This window comes from Cucurbita pepo, chromosome 20, assembly GCF_057944985.1.
Source record: "Cucurbita pepo subsp. pepo isolate OVF chromosome 20, ASM5794498v1, whole genome shotgun sequence".
NCBI classification, from domain to species: Eukaryota; Viridiplantae; Streptophyta; class Magnoliopsida; order Cucurbitales; family Cucurbitaceae; genus Cucurbita; species Cucurbita pepo.
Genome location: NC_141817.1, coordinates 5,023,974 through 5,042,611, shown reverse-complemented (window position 1 = coordinate 5,042,611; position 18,638 = coordinate 5,023,974). Strand labels below are relative to the sequence as shown.

Below are 18,638 nucleotides of genomic sequence, written 5' to 3'. Positions count from 1 at the left end.
ACTCAAACATGCATGCTTGCCACATAATCCCAAACATTTGAGTGGAATTTTAAGTGTCAAAATTTGGTGATCTCAAGTTTGCATGAACATGCAAACTTGACTCTTTAAATAGAGTGATCATGATACTTGGAAGGAATTCTTGATCTTGATAAAAAAACCTTGAAACAAACACTCTCTTTCACATATACAAAATCCCTCCCAAGTTTAGTCACTCACCGGATTCCACAATCCCGTTCTAAGGCCGGAGGATAGTGGAGAAGACACTAGTGGTGGTTCGAAACCGGTTCGTGAGGCAAAAGGAGTTTGAACTACAAAAGGTTAGTATTTAAACCCATTAAGTTTTAATACTTATGAACATGCTAGTTATTTACAATAATTGATGTTCTAAAAGTGCCTAAGATCCAAAATGCTTCCGCATGTGTTATATTAACACCGACACTGCGATGATAAGAACCTACACTCGTTTAGGTGATCTAGATTATGAAGAGTTGAACTCAAATTCCAAATGCACGATTTCATATGAAATGCTTGTGAAGCAAGCTCATATAGAAGAGAGCCTCTAGATAACACGATTTAAGAACTATCTCAGTGGTGGTAGTATTCACGACTAGCAAGTAGACAAGACTAATAGAAGAGATAGTATGTCACAAGGGATTCAAGGGATGGTCGGGGCCATTAGGTACTAAATCCAGATTTAAATTATGATTTGAAACCTGGGTATAGGACGTTACAACTACCTGTAGAGGAAGTACCAGGAAACTTAAGAAAAGCTAGCCACCACATTTGAGCTTATAGAGAGTTCTCTAGGGTCTAGTACAGGAGCCCAAGAGGTTAATGTGTTTGGATGAGCTAGTGATGAGATATCACGCCTAGAGGAGGCTTGACTGGGCCAACCTTGATATATTATGAGAACTTTCTTAGGTAAACACCAAAAAGACTCATAAAATTATTAACTACTCTCAAATAGCCTCTAAAAAAATTTAGATGAGTAATAGTGCTCTAGCGAGCAGGTGACAGAGTGTCACGCTATGAGAACTCGAGTTGGTCACATGAGAAGGAACTCTGAGGCTATCCTCGGTAAGACAAAGGACTACAAGGGTCATGTCAAGGTCATGTTACATCCAAATGAGGATTAGAGAGAAGAACATACCAAAAGTTGCCTTCACGAGCTATAAGAGAATTAAGAGATTACCCTTATGTCCTTCGGCCTAACTAATGTCTCGTCGAGTTAAAGGAACTAACAAATCAAGTGTTCTTTAGCAATTTCTTGATATGGTCATTATTGTCATCGCTGATGACATATAAGCGTTCCAAGGTGGAGGTGGATCACAAAGATCACCTAAGAAAGATCTTGATAGTGTCAAGTGTGTGCCAGCTAACGCCAAGTCCTCGAAGTCTACCTAGAGGAGTTTGAAAGCATTCATTTGAAAATTACTTATAACCGAGAAAGCACTAATAGATTTCCTACCCTTTCTCCACAATTTATCAACTACTAACAACTTGATTACTACTAACAATTATCCTAAAATTACCTCAAGTTAATAACTTCTTTTGCTAGTCTAATTTATTGATTCACAGTCGAGGCCTAAGTTAACCAAAAATCGTAAAAGAGCACTATGGTTGACTCTCGAGCTACCCTTAACTTTATGAAAGAGATTGGAGTGAAATGCTTAAATATTCTATAGCATTGAGATAAAAGAAGGATGAACGACGTCAACTCAACCGCCCTACTCGTCTCAAGAATTGTAAAAAGAACTCCAATCAAACTAGAGAATTAGAATGAATAGATCGATTTTGTGATTGTCTAGATGAATGACTTTGATGTCGTGTTAGATATGGATTTTCTACCAAAATACAAAGTAATTTCCATGTCTCTAGCTAAATTCTTAGTAATTACAGGATCCAAACCCACCATTGTTCAGATTAATACTCGACCACTAAAGTGGATGAAGATGATGTCAACACTACAATTGAGACAAAAACCAAATTAGAAATTAAGGAGCGAAAAATTAAATTACATTATTAGAATTCATATTCTTATAATAATGTTAAACACGAGAAAGATGCAACAAACACAAGTTGAAATAGTTCAATTGAGACACAAACTATAACAAGAAAACTTGGGAACATAATCCATGATCAAGTTTAGGAAAGAACCTGAAGTCTGAAACAAGTAGTTCTTCGTTTCAACTTTATTATTGGTAGGAACAAAGACCTTGGTTTGCTGAAGTGAAGCCTCCATCAACAATTAAGTTATGTCCACTCACAAATCTGGATGCATCACTTGCTAAATACAAAGCAACTTCAGCTATATCTTCTGACCTTAAAATACCTCCACATTTGAAATGCGAATAAACATTAGGAAACTCATCGCTATCTTCAAGCTTAAACAGGTCTCTAGTCATCTGCGTGGGCACTACATGGGGCGACACACAATTAACCCTTATCCCATATCGTCCTAAATCAACCGTTGCATTTTTCATCAATCCCAACAAGCCATGCTTTGAGCTCGTGTATGCATATGGCCCAATCCCACCAATGATCGAGCAACCACTTGCCATTATGATTATGCTGCCATGATGAGCTGGAATCATCACCCTTGCTGCATGTTTGGTGCCCAAAAACGCTCCAAGTAAGTTGACATTGAGTACCTTTTGAAAGTCTGATAATTCGTTTTCAAGAATGTTGAATTTGAGAGTTCCAGAAATGCCTGCGTTGTTTAACATGATGTCTAACTTTCCGTACTTGGAAATGGCTGTGTTAACCGCATTTTCGATGTCTTTCTCTTTCGTTACGTCGCAGTGGACGAATGAAGATGACGAAGAACAGAGATGGCGGGATAGAGAGTGACCGACATCGTCTAGGATGTCTGCAAGCACCACTTTGGCTCCATGCTTAAAGAAGAGTTTTGCTGTGGACTCCCCAATTCCTCTGGCGGCGCCTGTGATTACTGCCACTTTGCCTTCAAGCCTAGTAGTGCACCAAATAGTGAAGTGATCGTAGAAATTTAAGTGACCAATTAAAATTAAGCATATTAAAATTAAAATTCTAATAATGCAATGTCCCATGCTTAGAATTGGAATCTAGATTTGATACGTAACGACCTTGAAATTCTCTTGCATACAAACATTACCATGTTACCAAGAGTGATGACTACCACTTCCACAAATCATCGTGGGTTCTTTTAACATGATTTGTTATCACTCACATAGAAAAATTTCATGGAGGTCACACAATATAGAATCGCTATAAAAAAAACTACGCTTAATTTTAAAGTTTTTATGGTTGAGTTACTTAAAAAGAAAGTGCACTTTGTTAATATAAATGGTAACTTTAATCCTTTTAAATTTTTTTCAACCATTTTTCAACCCTTATAACTTCATGATCACTCTCATTCAAATGTGATCTTGGTTCATTCATGTACGCATCTTTCACTCGAGCATCGCATGCCCACATATATTATTATAGTCAAATGGAAAAAGAATTTTCGATCCGTTGCCTTGGCTCGGCTTGCCTCGTTTTGCCCTTTTGAACCGTTTCAGAACCATTTCTAGTACCATTAGTGCCGGAAAAGGTCATCATAACCACGATTTTAGACAATTTAAATTTTTTAGCATTATTTAGAATTAATCTTGGAATTGTTAAGTGATAATGGCTCTATGGTTACGCTCTAAGCCTAATTTTTTGAATGGATGAAACATGATAGGTGAAATTGGATGACATGAAGTTGAAGCTAGGAACAAATCAAGCTAAGGAGCATCGAGTTGAGTTTGACAGTTGGAACACCTACGAGATAGGTTGGATGAAGTTGTTTGTTGATGCATGAATAACACATCACTTATGATTCTATTTACATGTTATTATTTAAGTAATGATATCGGAATGAATTATGTGATGCATGTAATTCCTTTTATGTTTGATAATGATTGTTATGTTGATGGGACTATGTTTATGCTTAGAGAGATAACATGATATATCATGTATGATAAGCATGAATGAAATATCATGCATATGGATGTACGTCTCCTAAGGAATTTATGTCTTGATAAGCATGAAAGTATTTGTGTATCATCTTATTGACCATGATTTTAATGTGGGACCTCATGGATATTGTATGTCATATGATCATGAATTACTTCTCTAACATGTTTTGTATGGATGCGTACACCATGACATGTATTAGTGTTCCTTTCCTTTTTGTTAGTTATTGGCCGCACGGGTGTGCACTAGCTCATAGTCAAGCCTATGGTGTATGTTAACAAACCCACCTAATGGGTTTATGTGCTCGTGCATGAATTGTGTATATAGAATCACTCTGCATCTAACCCTATTAAGAATAGAAAGTAGAGCCTAGTGAACAATCATAAAAAGTTAGGTCCCACCACTCTGATACATATTGTATATAAATTCATTTTCTCAACTCCAACGGTGAAGTCACTTACTAATTTTTTTTTCACACTCATCATACGTTTTTTTAAGGTAAAGGAAAAGAGTTGATGCACAGTTGACCGTGTTTGCTGACGAGGCCATGCAAATGATTTAATGTTCGAATACTTTAGTAATATTTTTATCTTTGAATTTATGTTTAGAGATATTTGATCTTAGTTACAAGTGTACGAATGTCTAAGTAAAGAATGTTAGAGCCTCGTATACGAATGGTGGTGAGCTGACATTATTCCAAGGAAAATAACTAAATATTAGGGCCTCAGGTATAACTAGTGAAGGGTTGGTATGTTCCTTTGGGTGTTGAGGCCTCAAGTATAAATGGTTGGGGTGATACGCCAATATTGAATAAAGAGAAGCATTGATACCCTAAGTATAAATGGTTATGGGTTGATATAATTAATCTTGAAGCAAGTATTGAGGTCTTTGGTATAAATGTTCAAGGGCCAATATGTTGCTCACTAATTGAGTTCTTGGTATAAATGGTCAAGGGTCAAGTGTTGATATTTGTATAGAAACATTAGTCAAGTGTTGATATTTGTATAGAAACATTAGTCAAGGGTCAATGTATCTTGAAAGAGTAAGTCCCGAATATGGAAAAACGATGGATAAGAACTTGGAAAGAGGTTGAAAAGATATGTTAGGACTCGAGTAATGTTTGAAAAATAATACTTGTTAGAGATTGAGTGAGTAGATTGTTAAAATATCATCATTAGCCCAACAGGGTCAAACTCAATAATTGTACGAGCCTTGTCTATATACTTTAGTAAAATAATTTAGATATTTTAAGAATAAATAATTAGATATTTTAGGATTAAATTATCTAGCCTCTGCTATAAATACTCATCCACGGTACTAAGGTTTTCATCCCAAGAATCATCCTACTAAGGTTTTCATCCCAAGAAATCCAAAAAATCAAGTAAAGTGCAGTAGTATTCTACAAAGTGTCTTGTTTTCTCGATTGGTCTTAATCAAAAGTTCAAGTGTTTCTCACAAAGAGTTGTGTTCAACCATCTCCTATTATAGCAAGGTTGGTGTAGGTTGTCTGATCTCTTGAAATTCTTAGTATGCTCTATGTGGCAGCTCTATTTTATCTTCCACATCAGAAAAGATTTCTTAAGATTAGTAGTATGTGAGTTTTGTATCGTGATTAGTCATTGCCTCTGCAACTTTTGTATCGAAAAGGTTTGTTTGGTATTACTAACGTATTGCCAACACGATGGGTGATTTCCAAATTGTTGGAGGAATTAAGAAAATCAACCGTAATAACTATAACAAGTGGGCAACAGGCATGATGTCCTACTTACAAGGATAGGACGTTTGGGAGGACGTTGGCGGGAGTGAAACTACGTCACCAGAGGAGGACCCTAATGGTGCCTTTATGCAAATGGAAAATCAAAGTAGGCAAAACGATGTTTTCCTTGAAGACCACAATAGAAGAAGAGATGTTAGAGCATATTTGGGATGATAAGACACTGAAAGAGGCATGAAACACATTCATGAAGTTGTTCTCAAAGAAGAACGATACGATTCTACAACTTCTACAGAACAAAATGTTATCAATCTCACAATGTCATTGGATATGATTGAATGAAAATGATCATTATCCACGAATTACGACTAGAATATAGAAGTTTCTTTATTGTTGTACAAGGGCAACAACAAGAGTTCTCAAGGGAAGAGATTTGAAGGTATTTGCTACAATTGTGGAAAGAATGGCCACATGTCCAAAGATTGTTAGTCCAAGAAAACGTCTGTTGAAAGCAATGCGGCAGCATCCAAAAAGGAGATGGAAGATGAACGGGATACAGTGGTACTATGCACCATAGAAGAAGACGTGCTAGCACTCATGGTGATGATGAAATAGCATATTGATTACGAGAATGACTGGATCATTGATTCAGGATGTTCAAACCACATGACTGACTATCAGAGTGACGCAATGGAAGTAGAGTGGCTCTGGGAGAAGGAAGTATTACCAGACTGGGACAACATTGAAGAAATTCTTCCATAGAAGACGGGGGGGGGGGGGGGGGGGGTTGGGGGGACGGTACATATTTGGTTAATTGCTTATGCACCTTAAAATCCAAGTGACACTTATGTTGGTGAACAAAAAGTGACTCAACCAAGCGAACCTAGTGAAAAGGAAATGGCACCTCAACAACTTAGATGGTTAGAAAGAATCCAAAATCCAAATCCAAATCCAAAATATGTCAATGCAGCTATTTTAAAAGACGAAGTTACAGAGCTAGAGAGGTATGAACAAGCATCACAAAATACGGCTTGACAGCAGGAAACGGAGGAAGAAACTATAGCCATAGAACAAAATCAAACTTGGGAACTAGTGCTAAGACCAAATGATATTAAATCCATCTCTTGCAAGTGGGTTTACGAAATAATTTGTCTCTTAGAGGGATCAATCGAGAGATACAAGGCTTGGACGGTAGCTCAAGGGTTCTCTCAACAATATGGACTAGACTATGATGAAATGTTTAGTCTAGTGGCAAAGATCACTATTGTATAGGTTCCTCCTGCACTTGTGGTAAGTAAAGATTGAAAATTATGGCGGATTGATATGAAGAATGTTTTTTTTGCACGAAGAGTTGGACTGGAAGTACATGAACCTACCGAAGAAATTTGAGAATGCAATTGGAGTCATGAGTCAGTATATACAAAATTTGAAGAGAGGCTTCAACTTGATAGATCCTGCGATATGTTAAAGTTACAATTGGCTATGGTCATTTGTACAAACCAATCCAAGCCTTGAAACAATAATATTGTGATGTTGACTATGCAAGATATCACAATATCCAAAGATCAAACTCAGAGTATGTGTTCAACTCGGTTCGAGAACAATTTCTTTGTGTAGTGAAAGGCAACCAATAGTATCATTGTCAACTACAAAAGCGACGTATAGAGCAGCGATTGGAGCAACTCAAGAAATTACGTGGCTGAAACTCTTAATGGAGAATTTGCACCAAAAAGTTGTCTATCCAATACCACTTTATTGTGACAATAAATCTGCGACTTATCTAGTAGAAAATTTGATGTTTCATGGTAGAACTAAGTAGGTAGAGGCTACCATTTTATTAGAGATAAAGTCATGAAGGAAGAATACAGATGACCAAGTGGCGGATTTGTCTATAGAAGGCTACGAATAAAAATCTAACGTTTCTTTTTTTTATTTTCTTTTTCTAAGTTACTTAAATTTTAGAGCTTTTAAGAAAGAAATTAAAAAATGGAAGAAGGAAAAAGTTCCCAAGATAAACCTAAGAATTTGAGAGAAAAAAAAAAAAATAACTCAAGGAATTTTAAGAAATTTGGATATGGGAAAGTGACTTTTTGAATTTAACGCACGAATTTATCTATAGGGTCGACTTAGAATTGCATGGGTCGACTTAGAATTGCATGAATATGTAGGTATGAACTTATATCTAGAATTATGCATGTTGTAGCCTATAAATCTCGAGCTATTTATGCTTGATTGCATCTACAACCTCGTGACCTACTATTTAATTCTACTATACGCAAACTTTTCAAGATTGGTTAGAAAGCTTATGTAGGCTACTTATGCAACTCCAATGACTACTCCTTGACCCTAAGCCTAGTTAGTCAAGAGGTGTTGTTTCTAGAAGCTCGAGCCTAGAAAACGATAAATATGAATGTACGTTAGGAAATAAGCAGTTTGACTATAGATTTAGGACCTACAAATTAGAGAATATGATTGATGCCATATTCTTTAGTCCCTAGGGGACTAAGACATCCAAGGGTACTCCGAAACTCACAATAGTAGTTTAGATCTGAAGAATCTTTCTATTGTCCCAATAGTGGTGTAAAGGCTAAATTAACACGAACATAGGTTGCACTAAGGGTGCATGGAAGCACGTGAAAGGCACATGTGAGTCCTCTTTAGCTTGTTCGGCTTCTATTTCTTCATTTTTCGTCATGATTTTGATATTGACTTTGATTTTACTTGAACAAGGACCTACTAGTAAAATTTTCAAGAAATTTGAAGCTTCCAACAACCGGATAAGCAAGCTCAAAAAAAGCATTTATAGGGATTGCTAAAACGTGCTAGTATGAGCATTCCTTACCATAGGTGATTAGAATATGGATGTTTAGGACTTCAGACGAGAAATTTTGGAAGATAATGCATTGTACGTAGGTTATGAATAATCATTGTTGGTCTCTAAATGAAATTTTGAGAAGCATGTTGTTTTTATACTTTCTGCATAGCTAGAAAGCAGTTATGCACGACTAGGTTTTTAGTTGGGCAATTTAGATAAGTAAGCTATATAAAATGTATGAAATTACCAAAATGCACTAAGACGAGTTTTGTGATGAATGTTGGTTAATATGCTTTTTGCTGCGTAGAAAGAAGGATGGACTAATGTGATCTGTGCTTGGGTGATTGATGGATGTTATCTTCCGGTTGGATTCGCATGAGTTTTTTAGTTTATGTTTTCCACGTTTTAGGTGATTTATAGGATTATCTCTTTAATTAGCTTACACGAATATGTAGATTATGTATACCATGCTCTAGGTGATCGATAAGATAATCTTCCTAGCAAAGCATATACAAGAGAACCAAGTTAAGACTAAGGCACAAGAGTTAGAGTGATTTTGTGTCGACCTAGGTCAATACATTTCCATTAGACCAAGCACCCTAAAACTGTGAGCAGCGATCAGAGGTCTAGACTTGTGTACATCCAAAGAATGGATTAGCTTGAGGAGAAAATCCTACGCTTGCTATAAACAAGAGACGAGATTTAAACTGCCTAAATGTCCCTAAGAATCTTAGTAAACCTCCACAATATTCAAGAATGACTAAGGTAGCACTCCAAGCTATAAGTAGTAGGAACCGTGTCATCATAGTCTCCACTGCCCTTTCCCCTTTAGTACTAGTACTATCAAGCTAGGCATAGATCGGTTAGGGTAATGCGTGTGAAATAGTCATGGGTCTCTTGAATAGGGCCACTGAGTTGTAAACCTGTTTTTGAGAAGGGAGCACGAGACCACATAGGTTGATCCAGTAGCTGGCCAACACATAGGGAGTCGGTCCCCTCAAATTCAAGAGTTATTAAGGGTCTATCAATTAACGTTCCATGTGTTCAGATTAGTAGACACCATATTGTCTCATCAAATCTTTCTGAGATAGCACCTCAACCCAAGACACCAATCTCTCACTACATTGCAAAAAAGGTACCTTAATTCAAAAAACACAAATGTTGTAGAACCCGGACAAATTCCTAGAGGATAAGATTCAAACCAGAGAACAACTCAATACTAAGAGACCTCCCCACCAATAGATATGACTCTAACTACTTGGAGCGTAGAGAAAAGCCTATGGTGACCTACTAGGTTAAGGATGCAATGAGAGAATACCAATAGATTACGTACGGAGTATTTTATACCCCACCCTTCTCCTTTTATTCAAGTGATCACAGGTACTGGTTAAACTAGAGGTGTGCTTAGGAGCTACGTTATCATAGTAGGGTGTCCACTATGGGCTTCAGTTTAATCTGTATTTTGTGGGTTGTCATTTGTGTTCATGTTGTCTCCCACTTCCATTTTAATTGACAGAAATTTTTACCGTATTTTGCCTTCATTTATTTATCGTGGTTGTCTTGTCTTTCAAATCACAGTCTAAAATTCGAAGTATCAAACATCGAGTTATGACATCTCTCTTTCTCCTTTCCATCTTCCACGATACCAACCATTTGTTTTCCATCTTCCACGATACCAACCATTTGTTTTTGGATTGTGATGAGAGGAATTGGGTTTCTAGTTTTTATAGGATTTGTTTGGTTAGATCTAAGTTTTTATAAATCATTCTTAATGTACCCAACCCATCTCATTTTCACCTCTACCTTTGGTCTGGTTAAATTAAATTTAACCAATAAAAACGTGAGGACAAGGGCCTTAGGTATATCCACTCCGTGAATCTCGAAGACAAAGTCTACCCAACCTCAACATGATGTAAATGTTTTTGTATAAAATAATGATTATGTTCTTTTTTTTTTTTTTTTTTTTTTTTTTTTTTGTGGTTCTTGTTTTTGCCACCAGCTACCACCTTCAACTCATAAACTCATTAACCTTAATTTATTATTTTAATTATTATACTTTTCAATGTCTTATTATTGTTCATATAGTTTGATTAGATGTTCTAAAATCTCTTGTCTTCCCAAATTAACCACTAATCTTTTCTTAATTCCTATTAAAATATTTATTTCTCTCCTTAAATCTAAATAAAAAACTAATATTGTAGCCCAAATCTCTTAAAAAAAAACAATATCTAATTGATTCTTAGGGTTTTAACCGTGAATTTCTTCGATGAAGCCTTAGAAAATATGATCTGGAGCGAGTTATTTATTTGGATTAACTTAGATTTTAAGAGCGCTTTTTAAACGGTTAAAAAGTTAATCGAACGGGCTTAGATATAATTTTTTTTTTTAAGTAAAAGATATCGAAGTTCTTTAGAGAAAATAGAGTTACCTTCTTGCAGCAGCAGGAAGCAAGGAGACGCCCATGGCTGCTCTTGTTCTTCTTCTTCTCTCTAAGCTCTACTTTGTTGTTGTCTTTGAAAAAGTAGTATAGACAAAATGGAATAAACGCTTTAAATATGAGTATGTAAGAAGGAACCTTCAAAATATGAGTAAAGCTGAGTCAAGAGTCCTTGGTTCCATCCACTCAAAATTTTACAGCCTCGTGTTCAATCTCTCATCAATAAAAGTAGCTTTGGAGATGGTAACTTTTTTAAAAAATGTAACAACTCGTGTCTACGACTCAAAATTTGGATTTTGCATTTGATAGTCTAGACATGACGTTTTTGTGTGACATGGTCATGTTATTTACTCATTGATTCTAAGAGTGAACACTATCTCCATATACCAATACGAGTCCTGTCAATATATTGACTAATTTTGATAAAAATTTTAGCTATTCAAAGAAGGCGGTATCGAGTAGATGATGTTCAAATTCAAAGGTAAATTAATGAAAGCAAATCAAATATTTACTAGAATATTGTTTCACTATAAAAATGTATAAAAACATTGAAGTTAATAAACTAAACTATATTAATTTTAAACATCTAAAATATTATCAAAAAAGGAAAAAAAACAAAAATGAAAGGGATTTTATTTATAAAAAGAAGACAAGAACAAAGTTATCATTTTGACATTTGTGGGACAATGAAGGAAATGAAAGGTAGTGAGTGAGTGAGTGAGTGAGTGGTTCATGTTTTGTAACAGTTACTAACAGCAATGTCGCCCACCAAATGATCGACTTTTGACAGTGACCATTCAGTTCACGTACAAATCCACCCGTGATTGAAGTTAGGGGTGTACATCCAATCCGACAACCCGAACTAATTCAACCCAAAAATTGTAAGGGTTGGGTTGGGTTGTTTTTTCTGAACCCGAAGTGATTCGGTTCGATTTTCGGTTCATAGGATAAAAATCCTAAAAGTTTGAGCTTGAAAAAAAATTAGGTATTTAATCCCGCTACGGCTGGAGTATTACAAATTCTCCATTCTTTAACAAATTTTGGCCATGAAAGTTTCTTATTCTTGATTTTCACGGTTGGACATCCTCTTGTCCCTTTTCCTTACTTAAGTTACTACGTTGTTCGGCGTTAACTATACTGAACCGCGACTATGGGTGTCCACTCACGAACATCCTTTTTGTGGATGGTGAAGTCTACCAAAACTTACCGTTCTCTTGGGAACACTTCCTCGAATTTCATGTCCAATAACATGTTTTTAATTCTTGGGATGCTTCTAGAGCTACCCACCTTTTTTAGTGACATTTCATCTTGTCAAAGGTTTAAAGGTCATTATGAGGGCATTGTCGTCCATTAGGGCGTGATTACAATCTCATAGTTTTATAGGCGCCAACCCAAGTGAGCATATCAATTAATATAGCATTACGCCGTACCTTCTACGTAACGAGGAAACCTAGGCTATCTCAAGTTAGAAATTGAGACCAGAACCAAATTAGAAATTAAGTAGCTAAAAATTAAATCACATTATTAGAATTCACATTCTTATAATAATGTTAAACATGAGAATATTTCTCAATAGCTCAATTGAGACACACCACAAAAATAAAATTATGAACATAATTCATGATCAAGTTTAGGAAAGAACTTGAAGTCTGAAACAAGTAGTTCTTCGTTTCAACTTTATTATTGGTAGGACAAAGACCTTGGTTTGCTGAAGTGAAGCCTCCATCAACACATGTCTACTCACAAATCTCGACGCATCACTAAAGCAGCTTCAGCTATATCTTCTGCCTTTAAAATATCTCCACATTTGAAATGCGAATAAACATTAGGAAACTCATCGCCATCTTCAAGCTTAAACAGGTCCCTAGTCATCTGCGTGGGCACTACATGAGGCGACACACAATTAACTCTTATCCCATATTGTCCTAAATCAACCGATTGCATTTTTCATCAACCCCAACAAGCCATGCTTTGAGCTCGTGTACGCATATGGCCCAATCCCACCAATGATCGAGCAACCACTTGCCATCATGATTATGCTACCTTGACAAGCTGGAATCATTGCCCTTGCTGCATGCTTGGTACCTAAAAACACCCAAGTAAGTTGACATTGAGTACATTGAGTACCTTTTGAAAGTCTATAATTCTTTTCGAGAATGTTGAATTTGAGGTTCCAGAAATGCCTGCATTGTTCAACATGATGTCTAACTTTCCGTACTTGGAAATGGCTGTGGTAACTGTATTTTCGATGATATTCTCTTTCGTTACGTCGCAGTGGATGAATGAAGATGACGAAGAACAAAGATGGCGGGAAAGAGAGTGACCGACATAGTCTAGGATGTCTGCAAGCATCACTTTGGCTCCATGCTTAAAGAAGAGTTTTGCTGTGGACTCCCCAATTCCGCTGGGCGCACCTGTGATTACTGCCACTTTGCCTTCTAGCCTAGTAGTGCACCAAAGAGTGAAGTGGTCGTAGAAAATTTAAGTGACCAATTAAAATTAAGCATGTTAAGAATTTTTTTAAAACAAATATTAAAATTAAAATTCTAATTTTTATTAGAATTTTCTCACTTTTGGCCACTCTCCTACGAAATGAAACCTTTTACATTTGAATATATAACTTTTTCGATCATAAATTAACTATGCTTGGAAGTTTAAACTTTCTTATTTTTACTATTTTTTTTGGAAATGGTTAGCTACCTTAATTATATCTTTAATTAAGAAAATAGAGATTTAAATATCTCAATATCCACTTATTTATTGTTGAGTTAGAATGAAATGAAAATGATTTTTTTTTTTCTTGTCATGCCACATGCTTGAGATTCGAATCAGGATTTGTATGAGTTATATGATGATACATGATGTTATTTCCTTAATATGACGTTATGTTCCATATTAAGTTAAGATGCATGTTGTGAATGCCAGATTGCATTATGTAGGTAATTTGGCCTATGATACAACCTCTACAAAATATTATTTATGATATTAAGATCGAAAGTTAATGCACATATATTACTAATATTAATATAAGGATGCAACCAGGGTTGTGTCATAAATACGTTTTAAAGACGAGAAACCATAAAGACCTCATGCATTTTTGTATGTACATAAGCATAAGGATACTTTCCCTTTTATGATGACGAGTATGGACGTGTACGCTATGATGATGATGGTGATCATGTCGAGTATGACTCTCCGGGGTCTGCTGACCTCCAGACGTCGCTATGGACAACTAGTTCAACTATGATGGGTTTAGGGGGGTGCGAACCACCTGGAGTTTCACATTCGCACGTGTGGGTCGTGTGTAGGGAAATACTGCACATCCAATTTCGTCTGGACTGGAGGTCACCCCTAGGATGTTTTAATGATAAGTCCCTAGAGCATTATTGCATGTGTTTTCATCTTTTCACGGCCCCTGTAGTGGGGTTAGCTACCGAGTATTCTTTGAAATATTCAAACGTGTGCTACATCATTCTTCAAGTAAAGGCAAGGTGTCCCTATACGGTTGACGGTAGCATCGCAAATCAGAGACCATGACATATGCATATGAGATAACATATTTAATTTCCTAGAATTAGGTTAGAATGGGTAGTTATGCATTTCATGTTTTAAATTTATTTCATTTTTGAATTATGTATTGAACATGTAAGACCATGATGGTGTTTTCAATGATGAAGTATGTTTACGTTTGAAATTATTTAAATGAGAATGTTTTAAGAGTTATATTCCGAATATGAGCTTAGATTAAGATGATAGTAGCGGCTTTAGGTAGCTGAAATCTAGGGTCTTGCATTTGAAGTCTTTCTCAACCATCATAACCTCATGATCACTCTTAGTCAGTGTGGTCTCGGTTCATTCATGTACCCGTTTTTTACTCAAGCATCACATGCCCACTTATATTATAATAGTCAAATGGGAAAAAATTATTCGATTAGTTGCCTTTGATCGGCTTGCCCTGTTTTACCCTTTTGAATCGTTTTAGAACCATTTGTAATGCACTTAGTGCCAAAAAGATAAGCATAACCACTATTTAAGTTACAGCCGCTGTTCGTGGTCGAGCATTAGAGATAGTTCGAACTCAGTCCATAGATCTTGGAAAATTTTCACCTAGGGTTGCAAGATTGCGATGTGTTGGAGCTGCCATCGACGTAGTAGACCTTGTTGCGAGAATTCTTAATTCATGAGTTGTTGGGAGGGATCTTTATTTATTCTAATAACAAACCGTTGAAACGAAGTTTTTTAGTCCTCTACTCTACCAACTGAGAGATATCAGCTTAGCTTTCAATTTTCAAATGTTGTAAACCTACATGTCTAATTGATTTCTTGAGGTGGATTATTCAAGAATCAAAGTCGAGTTACTTTATAAAAAGAAGATATCAATATTTGGTCTTAAAGGAGATCTTCTATAATTTCGCATGTGACTGGTTATTTCTTGGTTTCATCCCGTCATTAATAAATTGATTATTTTAAGATAATAGGTTTATCGTACAATGAAATACCACATGAGTGGATACACATGTGCTGAAGTTCTTTCTTTCCTTTCTGGAGTTCACGGCTGATTGTTTGATAACTTGTTACGTGCCTTTCTAGATGCTAAACCCTGAGGGATGTAGCTACATAAAGCACTCTAGATGCTAGCCAAGAGCGGAGGTTTTCAATGCCTTGCCTACAAGCTATGTTTTTTTTTAATGCAAGTTTGCCAGCACACAGGATAAGATAGACCCATAGGGTAAACCAAAATATGATAAAAAGAATGAGAATAAAGCGTAGATCTCTGATTTACACATAGTTTAATGCATCAAAGAGTTTAGTTTGTCAACGCCTTAAAAGAACCTTCCTTCCTTTCTTTTTTCGTTAGAATTCATTCCTCACTACTCTAAAGGTACGTGTACATAAGCCTGACATCCCCATTAAATATGGTCCCAATTGGCTTGTAAGACATATTTCACTGTAGCTAGTCGAACCCAACATGAACTAAACTCATTTTACAATGCATTATTGCATATTTACCGTACAAACTCAATGATCAATTAGACCTTTGATTAATTAACATCTCTTTTTTTACCTCCTCCATTTTTGTTGCTTTAAGGGATAAGGGAGGTCAAATTCTATTAGGTTAGTGAATTTATTTCACTGTAATGCAATTAGTGAAAAAAAAAAAAAAAACAATTTAATATTATTAGCATTATTTTGAATTAATCTAGGAATGACATATGCTTTAAGCCTAATTTTATGAATGGACGAAATAAGAAACTGGACCACGTGAAGTTGAACCTAGGAGCAAAGCAAGCTTAGGAGAACTAGGTTGAGTTTGTACCGATACAATTAATCTATTCTAGAGAAAGTAAAATACATTAAATTTTTACAACGATTACGATAATAATTTAGAATAAAGTAATATACCGGAGACAAATTGGAAAAGAGGTGATAGGAAATCAAAAAAGAAATAATTTGAAAAGAAGAAATGATATAGGGAAAGAAGAAGGGGAGAACATGTCAAGATAAATTTTCGGATTTTTTTTTTTGTTTTTTTTTTTTTTTTTTTTACAAATAGTTTAATGATTATTCAGTCTTCTTTTGTAGATGGAGATTATTAACACCGTGGTTGAGAATCAAAAAATGAATCATTGATCATAGATTGTACCTGCTTCTACTACCATAGTGGGAGAGAAGAGATTGAAGGGACTGATGCCGCCTCTTGAAGAAGTTTTTGGAAATCAGTAAGTTGTCTCGGCTAATGCGTAGCCTAGATTTTGAATTGAGAAACTAGGTGGTTTCAATTTAGATCAATCTTAAAGGTGGCCGATAACCAAACCTTCACTACTTTGATATCTGCGTGGGTTCAAGTGTATTTATTCCACCATTTGATTTTGATTATCTTGAAGACCTGTTTTATCTAATCTTTCGTTTCTTTTATCTTGAAATGAATTCAGGAATTTGAAAATATATCATAGTCAATGGGAATGGAGTTTTGGAGATATTTTGATGGAAGTAATGAAATGATTCTTATATTGGAACGGGAAAGATATCTTTGGCAGATCCAAAGATATTCGACCACTTGATAAACTAAAATGGATAATTGATTTTGTAAGCATTGTGGCAAAATTGAATGCGGCTCGTAGTTTTGATACTAAATGACATTGAACTATGCCATCTCATAATCTTTATAGGAGAACGAATGAGGAACACAGGGTTTTGAAAAGGTTTTCTCCGTGTTTGGATCTTGATTCCAATACATCGAATTCATGACTTTGAAAATTTTTAATTTTGAGTATCCAATTTTTGAAGGATCATCGCAACTCGGAATATGAGTAATTTTAACAGAGTTGATGTCGACCAAGATGAATTCATAGAACCTTCAGGTCTTATGGAGGTCTTCCAAGACATAGAAGAATCCCGTGGATATGCTTTTTTGACGACCTTACTGATTTTTGGATCGTCATATTCTGGTTCTACCAGAGCTTCTGGTACTGATACAAATTTTTTAACGTAAGTCCTGATTGCAGGAACTGGAGAAAATTGAACGGGAACAACCCCGTCCTAGTAGGTTGAGGGGACAAAAGGTCCCTTTGAAGTGGAAGAGACAGTAGTTCTCGATGGAGTAACGGTAGATGGTCATGTTGAAGAAGCAGAAGGCTTCGTCGAAGTGATAACCTCCGATTGTTTTTTAGCAAGTTTTGCTTTAGATCTGGTCACCAAACGAGCATCCATAGTATAGCTATCTACTGTCAATGGATGGGGAGTGAGAAGCAATAGGTTTCTTCCATTTTTCAACTATATTTTCTCTAGTCATCAATGAAGGAGAGTGGTTGGAGAGAGTGTTTTTTTAGGAGAGTGTTTTTTTAGAGTAGGAATAGTCATTGAAAGGTAATCCTCCAAAGGATTTTTTATTCCTTTAGGCAAAATTTGAAAACAGAAGCAAGATAAAATTGCTTGCCTCGTTTAGATACAAGATTCTTCCCCTCATTTTCTAAAACAAATTTGGATGCTTTGAAAACCGTTTTGATAACAAAGTTTTTGTTAATTAAATCACTTTGAAATTTAGGTATTTCTTTACTCTTGAGTAATTTTTTTAAGTAGAGTTCCATATCCCCGAATGAAAGCGGACAATGGATTCTTTCTTGTCAAAGGACTGTTTCAGATTCCTCCATATCCTATATCGGATGTGTCGGTCTCCACTATTAAACTAGCCTTTGGATTTATCAGAGATAGACACAGAATTGATTTGACAAGGGATTTGATGTTTTGGACTGTTTTGGTGTGTTCTTCAGTCTACGGTTTTTTATTTTTTTGAGCCTTTCAAAGAGTAGTTTGCAAATGGGTCTGATATTTTGAAACAAACAGACACATAATTGAGACATCCAAAAATCTTTGAAGTTGAGTTTTATCAAATTTAAGGCAAACGCAATTGATTTTTGAATTGGTTTAATTAGACCCAAATGAATTTCAAATCAAATAAAACCGAGTATGGTTATCTGAAAATGGTCACCTTCAAAATTTATCTAAAAAGAAAACCACCGAGTTTCTCAATTCAAAGTCTAGGCATGCTGCAAGCATTAGCCCAGACAACTTCAGAATCTGATTTTCAAATCTTCAAGAGGCTGCATCAGTCGGTTCAACATCTTCTCCCTGTATACTAGTAGAAGAAGATATAATCTATGATCTCAATGATCCATTTTTGGATTCTCAAC

The 18,638-nt window shown here is 35.8% G+C and overlaps 1 protein-coding gene across 1 annotated transcript; it reads right to left on the bottom strand.

The window, feature by feature from the left end:
* Window positions 1–1,970: 1,970 nt before the first annotated feature.
* On the bottom strand, window positions 1,971–11,089 carry LOC111784118 (borneol dehydrogenase, mitochondrial). The gene is made up of 2 exons (XM_023664948.2): window positions 10,939–11,089; window positions 1,971–2,970 (listed from the first exon to the last, which is right to left on the bottom strand). The coding sequence occupies exons 1-2, from the start codon at window positions 10,971–10,973 to the stop codon at window positions 2,196–2,198; spliced, it is 810 nt and encodes a 269-aa protein (XP_023520716.2). The 5' UTR covers window positions 10,974–11,089; the 3' UTR covers window positions 1,971–2,195.
* Between the last annotated feature and the right edge of the window lie 7,549 nt (window positions 11,090–18,638).